Source organism: Oncorhynchus mykiss, chromosome 1 (assembly GCF_057628025.1).
Source record: "Oncorhynchus mykiss isolate SJ-2025 chromosome 1, ASM5762802v1, whole genome shotgun sequence".
Taxonomy (NCBI): Eukaryota; Metazoa; Chordata; class Actinopteri; order Salmoniformes; family Salmonidae; genus Oncorhynchus; species Oncorhynchus mykiss.
The window spans coordinates 90428239-90446616 of NC_143022.1; the positions used below are offsets into that span (position 1 = coordinate 90428239).

Here is an 18378-nt window from a genome sequence, read left to right on the forward strand (position 1 = left end):
TAGTCATTTAGGTCAACATTGGGTCATTCAGAGATCCTCACTGAACTTCTGGAGAGAGTTTGCTGCACTGAAAGTAAAGGGGCTGAATAATTTTGCACGCCCAATTTTTCAGTTTTTGATTTGTTAAAAAAGTTTGAAATATCCAATAAATGTCGTTCTACTTCATGATTGTGTCCCACTTGTTGTTGATTCTTCACAAAAAAATACAGTTTTATATCTTTATGTTTGAAGCCTGAAATGTGGCAAAAGGTCGCAAAGTTCAAGGGGGCCGAATACTTTCGCAAGGCACTGTATATATATGCTAATCATTTTTGGTTCAAATGCCAGATTTGAGGAGCAGAGAAGTAAACAAAGATGTAAACCCTAACTCTGTCTAAGTTGTTGCAAAGTGGTCAAAGTATCAGATTTGTCAAAAGTTGCATTATTGCATTTACAGTGAATACTAGTTTCACGTTTTAATGTTTGTAGCTTAAACGATGTTAGAGAAGTAGTTATTTTGTGCTTTTTGCTTAATAAATCAATGAATGGCGGAGTGGGATGGACACACATGTCCTTGTCAGAGGATTCATGTATTGGTGCGCAACGGGTTCTTGTACCCTCTTTTATTTATTATGTACTTTGGTTTTGGAGTTTTATTTTACGTTATTAAACTACTCCATTTATACCAAGTTCGATTCTCCTGCGCCTGACTTACCTGCCACCTATACACATGACATTGATACTACCTCAGTCATATGACTTAATGAAAAGTGCTATATGATGTCCTGTTATCTCTAACTCAGTCACACATGGACCACTAATAGTGAAGCATGATGTGTCAGATATCAATACAGTAACATGTTGTCCTGCACTTGTATAAAAAATACCCACTGATGTCATGATGTCATTGTGTTTACCATAGTGTATTATACCACTGATGTTGATGTCATGATGTCATTGTGTTTACCATAGTGTATTATACCACTGATGTTGATGTCATTGTGTTTACCATAGTGTATTATACCACTGATGTTGATGTCATTGTGTTTACCATAGTGTTTTATACCACTGATGTTGATGTCATTGTGTTTACCATAGTGTATTATACCACTGATGTTGATGTCATTGTGTTTACCATAGTGTATTATACCCACTGATGTCATGATGTCATTGTGTTTACCATAGTGTATTGTACCACTGATGTTGATGTCATTGTGTTTACCATAGTGTATTGTACCACTGATGTTGATGTCATTGTGTTTACCATAGTGTATTATACCCACTGATGATGATGTCATGATGTCATTGTGTTTACCATAGTGTATTATACCCCTGATGATGATGTCATTGTGTTTACCATAGTGTATTATACCCCTGATGATGATGTCATTGTGTTTACCATAGTGTATTATACCACTGATGTTGATGTCATTGTGTTTACCATAGTGTATTATACCACTGATGTTGATGTCATTGTGTTTACCATAGTGTATCATACCACTGATGTTGATGTCATGATGTCATTGTGTTTACCATAGTGTATTATACCACTGATGATGATGTCATTGTGTTTACCTTAGTGTATTATACCCACTGATGTCATGACGTCATTGTGTTTACCATAGCGTAATACACCACTGATGATGATAATGTCATTGTGATTACCATAGTGTATTATACCACTGATGTTGATGTCATGATGTCATTGTGTTTACCATAGTGTATTATACCACTGATGTTGATGTCATGATGTCATTGTGTTTACCATAGTGTATTATGCCACTGATGTTGATGTCATTGTGTTTATCGTAGTTTATTATACCACTATTGTTGATGTCATTGTGTTTACCATAGTGTATTATACCACTGATGTTGATGTCATTGTGTTTACCATAGTGTATTATACCACTGATGTTGATGTCATGATGTCATTGTGTTTACCATAGTGTATTATACCACTGATGTTGATGTCATGATGTCATTGTGTTTACCATAGTGTATTATACCACTGATGTTGATGTCATGATGTCATTGTGTTTACCATAGTGTATTATACCACTGATGTTGATGTCATTGTGTTTACCATAGTGTATTATACCACTGATGTTGATGTCATGATGTCATTGTGTTTACCATAGTGTATTATGCCACTGATGTTGATGTCATTGTGTTTACCGTAGTTTATTATACCACTATTGTTGATGTCATTGTGTTTACCATAGTGTATTATACCCACTGATGTCATGATGTCATTGTGTTTACCATAGTGTATTATACCACTGATGTTGATGTCATTGTGTTTACCATAGTGTATTATACCACTGATGTTGATGTCATGATGTCATTGTGTTTACCATAGTGTATTATGCCACTGATGTTGATGTCATTGTGTTTACCGTAGTTTATTATACCACTATTGTTGATGTCATTGTGTTTACCATAGTGTATTATACCACTGATGTTGATGTCATTGTGTTTACCATAGTGTATTATACCACTGATGTTGATGTCATGATGTCATTGTGTTTACCATAGTGTATTATACCACTGATGTTGATGTCATTGTGTTTACCATAGTGTATTATACCCACTGATGATGATGTCATTGTGTTTACCATAGTGTATTATACCCCTGATGATGATGTCATTGTGTTTTCCATAGTGTATTATACCACTGATGTTGATGTCATGATGTCATAGTGTTTACCATAGTGTATTATACCACAGATGTTGATGTCATGATGTCATAGTGTTTACCATAGTGTATTATACCACTGATGTTGATGTCATGATGTCATTGTGTTTACCATAGTGTATTATACCACTGATGTTGATGTCATGATGTCATTGTGTTTAACATAGTGTATTATACCACTGATGTTGATGTCATGATGTCATTGTGTTTACCATAGTGTATTATGCCACTGATGTTGATGTCATTGTGTTTATCGTAGTTTATTATACCACTATTGTTGATGTCATTGTGTTTACCATAGTGTATTATACCACTGATGTTGATGTCATTGTGTTTACCATAGTGTATTATACCACTGATGTTGATGTCATGATGTCATTGTGTTTACCATAGTGTATTATACCACTGATGTTGATGTCATGATGTCATTGTGTTTACCATAGTGTATTATGCCACTGATGTTGATGTCATTGTGTTTATCGTAGTTTATTATACCACTATTGTTGATGTCATTGTGTTTACCATAGTGTATTATACCACTGATGTTGATGTCATTGTGTTTACCATAGTGTATTATACCACTGATGTTGATGTCATGATGTCATTGTGTTTACCATAGTGTATCATACCACTGATGTTGATGTCATGATGTCATTGTGTTTACCATAGTGTATTATGCCACTGATGTTGATGTCATTGTGTTTATCGTAGTTTATTATACCACTATTGTTGATGTCATTGTGTTTACCATAGTGTATTATACCACTGATGTTGATGTCATTGTGTTTACCATAGTGTATTATACCCACTGATGATGATGTCATTGTGTTTACCATAGTGTATTATACCCCTGATGATGATGTCATTGTGTTTACCATAGTGTATTGTACCACTGATGTTGATGTCATTGTGTTTACCATAGTGTATTATACCACTGATGTTGATGTCATTGTGTTTACCATAGTGTATCATACCACTGATGTTGATGTCATGATGTCATTGTGTTTACCATAGTGTATTATACCCACCTATGTCATGACGTCATTGTGTTTACCATAGCGTAATACACCACTGATGATGATAATGTCATTGTGATTACCATAGTGTATTATACCACTGATGTTGATGTCATGATGTCATTGTGTTTACCATAGTGTATTATACCCTCTGATGTCATGATGTCATGATGTCATTGTGTTTACCATAGTGTATTACACCACTGATGTTGATGTCATGATGTCATTGTGTTTACCATAGTGCATTATACCACTATTGTTGATGTCATTGTGTTTACCATAGTGTATCATACACCTGATGTTGATATCATGATGTCATTGTGTTTACAATAGTGTATTATACCACTGATGTCGATGTCATGATGTCATTGTGTTTACCATAGTGTATTATACCACTGATGTTGATGTCATTGTGTTTACCATAGTGTATTATACCACTGATGTTGATGTCATTGTGTTTACCATAGTGTATTATACCACTGATGTTGATGTCATTGTGTTTACCATAGTGTATTATACCACTGATGTTGATGTCATGATGTCATTGTGTTTACCATAGTGTATTATACCACTGATGTTGATGTCATGATGTCATTGTGTTTACCATAGTGTATTACACCACTGATGTTGATGTCATGATGTCATTGTGTTTACCACAGTGTATTATACCACTGTTGTTGATGTCATTGTGTTTACCATAGTGTATTATACCACTGATGTTGATGTCATGATGTCATTGTGTTTACCATAGTGTATTATGCCACTGATGTTGATGTCATTGTGTTTACCGTAGTTTATTATACCACTATTGTTGATGTCATTGTGTTTACCATAGTGTATTATACCACTGATGTTGATGTCATTGTGTTTACCATAGTGTATTATACCGCTGATGTTGATGTCATGATGTCATTGTGTTTACCATAGTGTATTATACCACTGATGTTGATGTCATTGTGTTTACCATAGTGTATTATACCCACTGATGATGATGTCATTGTGTTTACCATAGTGTATTATACCCCTGATGATGATGTCATTGTGTTTTCCATAGTGTATTATACCACTGATGTTGATGTCATGATGTCATAGTGTTTACCATAGTGTATTATACCACTGATGTTGATGTCATGATGTCATTGTGTTTACCATAGTGTATTATACCACTGATGTTGATGTCATGATGTCATTGTGTTTACCATAGTGTATTATACCACTGATGTTGATGTCATGATGTCATTGTGTTTACCATAGTGTATTATACCACTGATGTTGATGTCATGATGTCATTGTGTTTACCATAGTGTATTATACCACTGATGTTGATGTCATGATGTCATTGTGTTTACCATAGTGTATTATGCCACTGATGTTGATGTCATTGTGTTTATCGTAGTTTATTATACCACTATTGTTGATGTCATTGTGTTTACCATAGTGTATTATACCACTGATGTTGATGTCATTGTGTTTACCATAGTGTATTATACCACTGATGTTGATGTCATGATGTCATTGTGTTTACCATAGTGTATTATACCACTGATGTTGATGTCATTGTGTTTACCATAGTGTATTATACCCACTGATGATGATGTCATTGTGTTTACCATAGTGTATTATACCCCTGATGATGATGTCATTGTGTTTTCCATAGTGTATTATACCACTGATGTTGATGTCATGATGTCATAGTGTTTACCATAGTGTATTATACCACTGATGTTGATGTCATGATGTCATTGTGTTTACCATAGTGTATTATACCACTGATGTTGATGTCACGATGTCATTGTGTTTACCATAGTGTATTATACCACTGATGTTGATGTCATGATGTCATTGTGTTTACCATAGTGTATTATACCACTGATGTTGATGTCATGATGTCATTGTGTTTACCATAGTGTATTATGCCACTGATGTTGATGTCATTGTGTTTATCGTAGTTTATTATACCACTATTGTTGATGTCATTGTGTTTACCATAGTGTATTATACCACTGATGTTGATGTCATTGTGTTTACCATAGTGTATTATACCACTGATGTTGATGTCATGATGTCATTGTGTTTACCATAGTGTATTATACCACTGATGTTGATGTCATGATGTCATTGTGTTTACCATAGTGTATTATGCCACTGATGTTGATGTCATTGTGTTTATCGTAGTTTATTATACCACTATTGTTGATGTCATTGTGTTTACCATAGTGTATTATACGCCTGATGTTGATGTCATTGTGTTTACCATAGTGTATTATACCACTGATGTTGATGTCATGATGTCATTGTGTTTACCATAGTGTATCATACCACTGATGTTGATGTCATGATGTCATTGTGTTTACCATAGTGTATTATGCCACTGATGTTGATGTCATTGTGTTTATCGTAGTTTATTATACCACTATTGTTGATGTCATTGTGTTTTCCATAGTGTATTATACCACTGATGTTGATGTCATTGTGTTTACCATAGTGTATTATACCCACTGATGATGATGTCATTGTGTTTACCATAGTGTATTATACCCCTGATGATGATGTCATTGTGTTTACCATAGTGTATTGTACCACTGATGTTGATGTCATTGTGTTTACCATAGTGTATTATACCACTGATGTTGATGTCATTGTGTTTACCATAGTGTATCATACCACTGATGTTGATGTCATGATGTCATTGTGTTTACCATAGTGTATTATACCCACTGATGTCATGACGTCATTGTGTTTACCATAGCGTAATACACCACTGATGATGATAATGTCATTGTGATTACCATAGTGTATTATACCACTGATGTTGATGTCATGATGTCATTGTGTTTACCATAGTGTATTATACCCTCTGATGTCATGATGTCATGATGTCATTGTGTTTACCATAGTGTATTACACCACTGATGTTGATGTCATGATGTCATTGTGTTTACCATAGTGCATTATACCACTATTGTTGATGTCATTGTGTTTACCATAGTGTATCATACACCTGATGTTGATATCATGATGTCATTGTGTTTACCATAGTGTATTATACCACTGATGTCGATGTCATGATGTCATTGTGTTTACCATAGTGTATTATACCACTGATGTTGATGTCATTGTGTTTACCATAGTGTATTATACCCACTGATGTCATGATGTCATTGTGTTTACCATAGTGTATTATACCACTGATGTTGATGTCATTGTGTTTACCATAGTGTATTATACCACTGATGTTGATGTCATTGTGTTTACCATAGTGTATTATACCACTGATGTTGATGTCATGATGTCATTGTGTTTACCATAGTGTATTATACCACTGATGTTGATGTCATGATGTCATTGTGTTTACCATAGTGTATTACACCACTGATGTTGATGTCATGATGTCATTGTGTTTACCATAGTGTATTATACCACTGATGTTGATGTCATTGTGTTTACCATAGTGTATTATACCACTGATGTTGATGTCATGATGTCATTGTGTTTACCATAGTGTATTATGCCACTGATGTTGATGTCATTGTGTTTACCATAGTGTATTATACCCACTGATGATGATGTCATTGTGTTTACCATAGTGTATTATACCCCTGATGATGATGTCATTGTGTTTTCCATAGTGTATTATACCACTGATGTTGATGTCATGATGTCATAGTGTTTACCATAGTGTATTATACCACTGATGTTGATGTCATGATGTCATTGTGTTTACCATAGTGTATTATACCACTGATGTTGATGTCATGATGTCATTGTGTTTACCATAGTGTATTATACCACTGATGTTGATGTCATGATGTCATTGTGTTTACCATAGTGTATTATGCCACTGATGTTGATGTCATTGTGTTTATCGTAGTTTATTATACCACTATTGTTGACGTCATTGTGTTTACCATAGTGTATTATACCACTGATGTTGATGTCATTGTGTTTACCATAGTGTATTATACCACTGATGTTGATGTCATGATGTCATTGTGTTTACCATAGTGTATTATACCACTGATGTTGATGTCATTGTGTTTACCATAGTGTATTATACCCACTGATGATGATGTCATTGTGTTTACCATTGTGTATTATACCCCTGATGATGATGTCATTGTGTTTACCATAGTGTATTGTACCACTGATGTTGATGTCATTGTGTTTACCATAGTGTATTATACCACTGATGTTGATGTCATTGTGTTTACCATAGTGTATCATACCACTGATGTTGATGTCATGATGTCATTGTGTTTACCATAGTGTATTATACCCACTGATGTCATGACGTCATTGTGTTTACCATAGCGTAATACACCACTGATGATGATAATGTCATTGTGATTACCATAGTGTATTATACCACTGATGTTGATGTCATGATGTCATTGTGTTTACCATAGTGTATTATACCCTCTGATGTCATGATGTCATGATGTCATTGTGTTTACCATAGTGTATTACACCACTGATGTTGATGTCATGATGTCATTGTGTTTACCATAGTGCATTATACCACTATTGTTGATGTCATTGTGTTTACCATAGTGTATTATACCACTGATGTCGATGTCATGATGTCATTGTGTTTACCATAGTGTATTATACCACTGATGTTGATGTCATTGTGTTTACCTTAGTGTATTATACCCACTGATGTCATGATGTCATTGTGTTTACCATAGTGTATTATACCACTGATGTTGATGTCATTGTGTTTACCATAGTGTATTATACCACTGATGTTGATGTCATTGTGTTTACCATAGTGTATTATACCACTGATGTTGATGTCATAGTGTTTACCATAGTGTATTATACCACTGATGTTGATGTCATGATGTCATTGTGTTTACCATAGTGTATTATACCACTGATGTTGATGTCATGATGTCATTGTGTTTACCATAGTGTATTATACCACTGATGTTGATGTCATGATGTCATTGTGTTTACCATAGTGTATTATACCACTGATGTTGATGTCATGATGTCATTGTGTTTACCATAGTGTATTATACCACTGATATTGATGTCATGATGTCATTGTGTTTACCATAGTGTATTATACCACTGATGTTGATGTCATGATGTCATTGTGTTTACCATAGTGTATTATGCCACTGATGTTGATGTCATTGTGTTTATCGTAGTTTATTATACCACTATTGTTGACGTCATTGTGTTTACCATAGTGTATTATACCACTGATGTTGATGTCATTGTGTTTACCATGGTGTATTATACCACTGATGTTGATGTCATGATGTCATTGTGTTTACCATAGTGTATTATACCACTGATGTTGATGTCATTGTGTTTACCATAGTGTATTATACCCACTGATGATGATGTCATTGTGTTTACCATAGTGTATTATACCCCTGATGATGATGTCATTGTGTTTTCCATAGTGTATTATACCACTGATGTTGATGTCATGATGTCATAGTGTTTACCATAGTGTATTATACCACTGATGTTGATGTCATGATGTCATTGTGTTTACCATAGTGTATTATACCACTGATGTTGATGTCATGATGTCATTGTGTTTACCATAGTGTATTATACCACTGATGTTGATGTCATGATGTCATTGTGTTTACCATAGTGTATTATACCACTGATGTTGATGTCATGATGTCATTGTGTTTACCATAGTGTATTATACCACTGATGTTGATGTCATGATGTCATTGTGTTTACCATAGTGTATTATGCCACTGATGTTGATGTCATTGTGTTTATCGTAGTTTATTATACCACTATTGTTGATGTCATTGTGTTTACCATAGTGTATTATACCACTGATGTTGATGTCATTGTGTTTACCATAGTGTATTATACCACTGATGTTGATGTCATGATGTCATTGTGTTTACCATAGTGTATTATACCACTGATGTTGATGTCATTGTGTTTACCATAGTGTATTATACCCACTGATGATGATGTCATTGTGTTTACCATAGTGTATTATACCCCTGATGATGATGTCATTGTGTTTTCCATAGTGTATTATACCACTGATGTTGATGTCATGATGTCATAGTGTTTACCATAGTGTATTATACCACTGATGTTGATGTCATGATGTCATTGTGTTTACCATAGTGTATTATACCACTGATGTTGATGTCACGATGTCATTGTGTTTACCATAGTGTATTATACCACTGATGTTGATGTCATGATGTCATTGTGTTTACCATAGTGTATTATACCACTGATGTTGATGTCATGATGTCATTGTGTTTACCATAGTGTATTATGCCACTGATGTTGATGTCATTGTGTTTATCGTAGTTTATTATACCACTATTGTTGATGTCATTGTGTTTACCATAGTGTATTATACCACTGATGTTGATGTCATTGTGTTTACCATAGTGTATTATACCACTGATGTTGATGTCATGATGTCATTGTGTTTACCATAGTGTATTATACCACTGATGTTGATGTCATGATGTCATTGTGTTTACCATAGTGTATTATGCCACTGATGTTGATGTCATTGTGTTTATCGTAGTTTATTATACCACTATTGTTGATGTCATTGTGTTTACCATAGTGTATTATACGCCTGATGTTGATGTCATTGTGTTTACCATAGTGTATTATACCACTGATGTTGATGTCATGATGTCATTGTGTTTACCATAGTGTATCATACCACTGATGTTGATGTCATGATGTCATTGTGTTTACCATAGTGTATTATGCCACTGATGTTGATGTCATTGTGTTTATCGTAGTTTATTATACCACTATTGTTGATGTCATTGTGTTTTCCATAGTGTATTATACCACTGATGTTGATGTCATTGTGTTTACCATAGTGTATTATACCCACTGATGATGATGTCATTGTGTTTACCATAGTGTATTATACCCCTGATGATGATGTCATTGTGTTTACCATAGTGTATTGTACCACTGATGTTGATGTCATTGTGTTTACCATAGTGTATTATACCACTGATGTTGATGTCATTGTGTTTACCATAGTGTATCATACCACTGATGTTGATGTCATGATGTCATTGTGTTTACCATAGTGTATTATACCCACTGATGTCATGACGTCATTGTGTTTACCATAGCGTAATACACCACTGATGATGATAATGTCATTGTGATTACCATAGTGTATTATACCACTGATGTTGATGTCATGATGTCATTGTGTTTACCATAGTGTATTATACCCTCTGATGTCATGATGTCATGATGTCATTGTGTTTACCATAGTGTATTACACCACTGATGTTGATGTCATGATGTCATTGTGTTTACCATAGTGCATTATACCACTATTGTTGATGTCATTGTGTTTACCATAGTGTATCATACACCTGATGTTGATATCATGATGTCATTGTGTTTACCATAGTGTATTATACCACTGATGTCGATGTCATGATGTCATTGTGTTTACCATAGTGTATTATACCACTGATGTTGATGTCATTGTGTTTACCATAGTGTATTATACCCACTGATGTCATGATGTCATTGTGTTTACCATAGTGTATTATACCACTGATGTTGATGTCATTGTGTTTACCATAGTGTATTATACCACTGATGTTGATGTCATTGTGTTTACCATAGTGTATTATACCACTGATGTTGATGTCATGATGTCATTGTGTTTACCATAGTGTATTATACCACTGATGTTGATGTCATGATGTCATTGTGTTTACCATAGTGTATTACACCACTGATGTTGATGTCATGATGTCATTGTGTTTACCATAGTGTATTATACCACTGATGTTGATGTCATTGTGTTTACCATAGTGTATTATACCACTGATGTTGATGTCATGATGTCATTGTGTTTACCATAGTGTATTATGCCACTGATGTTGATGTCATTGTGTTTACCATAGTGTATTATACCCACTGATGATGATGTCATTGTGTTTACCATAGTGTATTATACCCCTGATGATGATGTCATTGTGTTTTCCATAGTGTATTATACCACTGATGTTGATGTCATGATGTCATAGTGTTTACCATAGTGTATTATACCACTGATGTTGATGTCATGATGTCATTGTGTTTACCATAGTGTATTATACCACTGATGTTGATGTCATGATGTCATTGTGTTTACCATAGTGTATTATACCACTGATGTTGATGTCATGATGTCATTGTGTTTACCATAGTGTATTATGCCACTGATGTTGATGTCATTGTGTTTATCGTAGTTTATTATACCACTATTGTTGACGTCATTGTGTTTACCATAGTGTATTATACCACTGATGTTGATGTCATTGTGTTTACCATAGTGTATTATACCACTGATGTTGATGTCATGATGTCATTGTGTTTACCATAGTGTATTATACCACTGATGTTGATGTCATTGTGTTTACCATAGTGTATTATACCCACTGATGATGATGTCATTGTGTTTACCATTGTGTATTATACCCCTGATGATGATGTCATTGTGTTTACCATAGTGTATTGTACCACTGATGTTGATGTCATTGTGTTTACCATAGTGTATTATACCACTGATGTTGATGTCATTGTGTTTACCATAGTGTATCATACCACTGATGTTGATGTCATGATGTCATTGTGTTTACCATAGTGTATTATACCCACTGATGTCATGACGTCATTGTGTTTACCATAGCGTAATACACCACTGATGATGATAATGTCATTGTGATTACCATAGTGTATTATACCACTGATGTTGATGTCATGATGTCATTGTGTTTACCATAGTGTATTATACCCTCTGATGTCATGATGTCATGATGTCATTGTGTTTACCATAGTGTATTACACCACTGATGTTGATGTCATGATGTCATTGTGTTTACCATAGTGCATTATACCACTATTGTTGATGTCATTGTGTTTACCATAGTGTATTATACCACTGATGTCGATGTCATGATGTCATTGTGTTTACCATAGTGTATTATACCACTGATGTTGATGTCATTGTGTTTACCTTAGTGTATTATACCCACTGATGTCATGATGTCATTGTGTTTACCATAGTGTATTATACCACTGATGTTGATGTCATTGTGTTTACCATAGTGTATTATACCACTGATGTTGATGTCATTGTGTTTACCATAGTGTATTATACCACTGATGTTGATGTCATAGTGTTTACCATAGTGTATTATACCACTGATGTTGATGTCATGATGTCATTGTGTTTACCATAGTGTATTATACCACTGATGTTGATGTCATGATGTCATTGTGTTTACCATAGTGTATTATACCACTGATGTTGATGTCATGATGTCATTGTGTTTACCATAGTGTATTATACCACTGATGTTGATGTCATGATGTCATTGTGTTTACCATAGTGTATTATACCACTGATATTGATGTCATGATGTCATTGTGTTTACCATAGTGTATTATACCACTGATGTTGATGTCATGATGTCATTGTGTTTACCATAGTGTATTATGCCACTGATGTTGATGTCATTGTGTTTATCGTAGTTTATTATACCACTATTGTTGACGTCATTGTGTTTACCATAGTGTATTATACCACTGATGTTGATGTCATTGTGTTTACCATGGTGTATTATACCACTGATGTTGATGTCATGATGTCATTGTGTTTACCATAGTGTATTATACCACTGATGTTGATGTCATTGTGTTTACCATAGTGTATTATACCCACTGATGATGATGTCATTGTGTTTACCATTGTGTATTATACCCCTGATGATGATGTCATTGTGTTTACCATAGTGTATTGTACCACTGATGTTGATGTCATTGTGTTTACCATAGTGTATTATACCACTGATGTTGATGTCATTGTGTTTACCATAGTGTATCATACCACTGATGTTGATGTCATGATGTCATTGTGTTTACCATAGTGTATTATACCCACTGATGTCATGACGTCATTGTGTTTACCATAGCGTAATACACCACTGATGATGATAATGTCATTGTGATTACCATAGTGTATTATACCACTGATGTTGATGTCATGATGTCATTGTGTTTACCATAGTGTATTATACCCTCTGATGTCATGATGTCATGATGTCATTGTGTTTACCATAGTGTATTACACCACTGATGTTGATGTCATGATGTCATTGTGTTTACCATAGTGCATTATACCACTATTGTTGATGTCATTGTGTTTACCATAGTGTATTATACCACTGATGTCGATGTCATGATGTCATTGTGTTTACCATAGTGTATTATACCACTGATGTTGATGTCATTGTGTTTACCTTAGTGTATTATACCCACTGATGTCATGATGTCATTGTGTATACCATAGTGTATTATACCACTGATGTTGATGTCATTGTGTTTACCATAGTGTATTATACCACTGATGTTGATGTCATTGTGTTTACCATAGTGTATTATACCACTGATGTTGATGTCATAGTGTTTACCATAGTGTATTATACCACTGATGTTGATGTCATGATGTCATTGTGTTTACCATAGTGTATTATACCACTGATGTTGATGTCATGATGTCATTGTGTTTACCATAGTGTATTATACCACTGATGTTGATGTCATGATGTCATTGTGTTTACCATAGTGTATTATACCACTGATGTTGATGTCATGATGTCATTGTGTTTACCATAGTGTATTATACCACTGATATTGATGTCATGATGTCATTGTGTTTACCATAGTGTATTATACCACTGATGTTGATGTCATTGTGTTTACCATAGTGTATTATACCACTGATGTTGATGTCATGATGTCATTGTGTTTACCATAGTGTATTATGCCACTGATGTTGATGTCATTGTGTTTACCGTAGTTTATTATACCACTATTGTTGATGTCATTGTGTTTACCATAGTGTATTATACCACTGATGTTGATGTCATTGTGTTTACCATAGTGTATTATACCCACTGATGATGATGTCATTGTGTTTACCATAGTGTATTATACCCCTGATGATGATGTCATTGTGTTTTCCATAGTGTATTATACCACTGATGTTGATGTCATGATGTCATAGTGTTTACCATAGTGTATTATACCACTGATGTTGATGTCATGATGTCATTGTGTTTACCATAGTGTATTATACCACTGATGTTGATGTCATGATGTCATTGTGTTTACCATAGTGTATTATACCACTGATGTTGATGTCATGATGTCATTGTGTTTACCATAGTGTATTATACCACTGATGTTGATGTCATGATGTCATTGTCTTTACCATAGTGTATTATGCCACTGATGTTGATGTCATTGTGTTTATCGTAGTTTATTATACCACTATTGTTGATGTCATTGTGTTTACCATAGTGTATTATACCACTGATGTTGATGTCATTGTGTTTACCATAGTGTATTATACGACTGATGTTGATGTCATTGTGTTAATAATGTATGTTTCTCTCCACAGAGGATGTGACTCTAGACCAGGGATACTCAAGTCCTATTTGAGACGGACCGGTGACACACATTTCCTAGGTGACAAAGGATCAGATGGAGAATCAGCGTAGTATCAACCCCCCAACTCACAACCCCACGCAAACTGTTCACACCCCTCTTGTTGGCGACGAGAACATGTTGCAGTTTTAAAGCTGATTTCCTGCAATTCTACACATTTTGCATGGGGGCAGAGATTTCTTTAGCTGTTTTATAGCTGATTTCCTGCAATTCTCCACATTCCTCCATGTCTTATGTGTGTTTATATGATACCAGGGGTCAAAGCCCGACCTATTAAAAAAATAAAGAGCACATTCTGCTCCTTCACTGAGAAACGCTCCATTCTTCATCCCTGGTATTATTGATAGTCTCTCAGTGGTCATCTGTCCTGTAGACGTCACTGACTGACTGTTTTAAAACAAACCAGGCTGGTATAAACAGTTAGCAATAGGAGAGAGTTTATTTAACCTTTATTTAACTAGGCAAGTCAGTTAAGAACAAATTCTTATTTTCAATGAAGGCCTAGGAACAGTGGGTTAACTGTATTGTTCAAGGGCAGAACGACAGATTTTTACAGCTCAGGGATTCAGCTCAGGGATTCAATCTTGCAACCTTCTGGTTACTAGTCCAACACTCTAACCACTAGGCTACCTGCCTCTAACCACTAGGCTACCTGTACATGAGTCCTCAGATTTCCTGTCAGTCTTTGTTGTTGTTGTAGACTGGGCCAGTTGATTGTTTATTGGATAGGACAGAGAGGTAAAGGTAGGAATGTTGAAAGATAAATTGGATGGTTCTGAACGCCTGCTGGTACTGGACTATCCCAGACCACTGATTTCTTGTCAATGTTTGACGAATCTTTGACGTGTCTTTCACCCGTCCCTTGGACTGTTCTGTCTTGAGGAGAATGTGCTACATATTTTTATTCTCTGTGTTTTCTAACAGTATTTGTTATGTATCCATTCTGCTGTGTGCTTCAATATTTAGGTAAGAATTTAGCAGCAACACAAAATACATGTGTATGAATGTATCATTTGATTATAACATTTTCCAAATAAAGTGTGATTAAAAGAGTTTTATCTCCATCATTGTCAACAGATAGACTAGTGTACTACCGCATCCCTAGTCTAAAATGGCCATCCCAAGTCTCAAATGGCTGCCCCAAGTCTCAGGTGGCTGTCACCTAGTCTCAGGTGGCTATCCCTAGTCTCAAGTGGCCATCCCTAGTCTCAAGTGGCCATCCAAAGTCTCAAGTAGCCATCCCAAGTGGCCGTCCCTAGTCTCAAGTGGCCGTCCCTAGTCTCAAGTGGCCGTCCCTAGTCTCAAGTGGCCGTATCTAGTCTCAAGTGGCTGTCCCTAGTCTCAAGTGGCCGTCCCTAGTCTCAAGTGGCCGTCTCAAGTAGTCGTCCCAAGTCTCAAGTTTAATTTTATCTCATACGCAGGAATCAGGAGGATAGAATTATGGTCAGATTTAGCAAATGGAGGGCGAGGGAGAGCTTTGTACGCATCTCTGTGTGTGGAGTAAAGGTGGTTCAGAGTTTTTTCCCTCTGGTTGCACATTTAACATGCTGATAGAAATTTGGTAAAACGGATTTAAGTTTCCCTGCATTAAAGTCCCCGGCTACTAGGAGCGCCGCCTCTGGGTGTCACGACTTCCGCGGAAGTTGGCTCCCCTGCCTGTTCGGGCGGTGCTCGGCGGTCGTCGTCACCGGCCTACTAGAAGTTGGCTCCCCTGCCTGTTCGGGCGGTGCTCGGCGGTCGTCGTCACCGGCCTACTAGAAGTTGGCTCCCCTGCCTGTTCGGGCGGTGCTCGGCGGTCGTCGTCACCGGCCTACTAGAAGTTGGCTCCCCTGCCTGTTCGGGCGGTGCTCGGCGGTCGTCGTCACCGGCCTACTAGAAGTTGGCTCCCCTGCCTGTTCGGGCGGTGCTCGGCGGTCGTCGTCACCGGCCTACTAGAAGTTGGCTCCCCTGCCTGTTCGGGCGGTGCTCGGCGGTCGTCGTCACCGGCCTACTAGAAGTTGGCTCCCCTGCCTGTTCGGGCGGTGCTCGGCGGTCGTCGTCACCGGCCTACTAGAAGTTGGCTCCCCTGCCTGTTCGGGCGGTGCTCGGCGGTCGTCGTCACCGGCCTACTAGAAGTTGGCTCCCCTGCCTGTTCGGGCGGTGCTCGGCGGTCGTCGTCACCGGCCTACTAGAAGTTGGCTCCCCTGCCTGTTCGGGCGGTGCTCGGCGGTCGTCGTCACCGGCCTACTAGAAGTTGGCTCCCCTGCCTGTTCGGGCGGTGCTCGGCGGTCGTCGTCACCGGCCTACTAGAAGTTGGCTCCCCTGCCTGTTCGGGCGGTGCTCGGCGGTCGTCGTCACCGGCCTACTAGAAGTTGGCTCCCCTGCCTGTTCGGGCGGTGCTCGGCGGTCGTCGTCACCGGCCTACTAGAAGTTGGCTCCCCTGCCTGTTCGGGCGGTGCTCGGCGGTCGACGTCACCGGGCCTACTAGAAGTTGGCTCCCCTGCCTGTTCGGGCGGTGCTCGGCGGTCGTCGTCACCGGCCTACTAGAAGTTGGCTCCCCTGCCTGTTCGGGCGGTGCTCGGCGGTTGTCGTCACCAGCCTACTAGCCGCCACCGATCCCTTTTCCTTTTTCTGTTTGTTTTGTCTTATTAGTTGCACCTGTGTCTAATTATGTTTTTCTGATGGGCTTCCTTATTTAAGGTTAGTGAACCCGCCCTTGTTTTGTGCGGGATTGATTTTGTGTTACGTGTTGTTGTCGTTGGGTGTGTTCGTACTCCAGACCGTGTACCCTGTGTTTTGGGTTGGTCAGTATTTTTCGCGCCCTGTGTTTTGGGCATTGGATTTTGGTGCCATATTAAAGTGCACTTTTTCCCTGTGGAACTCTCTGCGCCTGATTCTTACCTCACAAACCCAGTCTCGTGACACTGGGTGAGTGTTTTCTTGTTTGCTTATGGCGTAATATAGCTCATTCAATGCTGTCTTAGTCCCAGCCTCTGACTGTGATAGTATGTAAACAGCTACAAAAAATACAGATGAAAACTCTCTCGGTAGGTAGTGAGGTCTACAGGTTATCATGAGATACTCTACCTCAGGCGAGCAATAGCTCGAAACTTCCTTAGATATCGTGCACCAGCTGCTATTCACCAAAATACATAGTCCTCCACCACCAGACGCAGCTGGTATCCTGCCGGTACAGCGTATAACCAGACAGCT

General features: G+C 37.3%; 2 protein-coding genes across 4 annotated transcripts in view; both read left to right on the forward strand.

Annotated features, from left to right (window-relative positions):
• Window positions 1-15339, forward strand: part of LOC149985682 (butyrophilin subfamily 1 member A1-like) — an 89520-nt gene extending 74181 nt beyond the window's left edge. The window contains exon 20 of the transcript XR_016482390.1: window positions 15140-15339. The gene's annotated coding sequence lies outside the window, so the exon portion shown is untranslated. The remainder of the gene's footprint in view (window positions 1-15139) is intronic.
• The window catches only part of LOC118966040 (butyrophilin subfamily 2 member A1-like), a 49172-nt gene extending 32936 nt beyond the window's left edge, over window positions 1-16236 (forward strand). For all 3 annotated transcript variants that reach the window (XM_036987922.2, XM_036987937.2, XM_090181815.1), the window contains one exon: window positions 15140-16236. Coding sequence is in view for 1 of the 3 variants with exons in the window: in XM_090181815.1 (XP_090037941.1) it covers window positions 15140-15180 (41 nt within the window). In the remaining 2 variants the exon portion in view is untranslated. The remainder of the gene's footprint in view (window positions 1-15139) is intronic.
• The last annotated feature ends 2142 nt before the right edge of the window (window positions 16237-18378 follow it).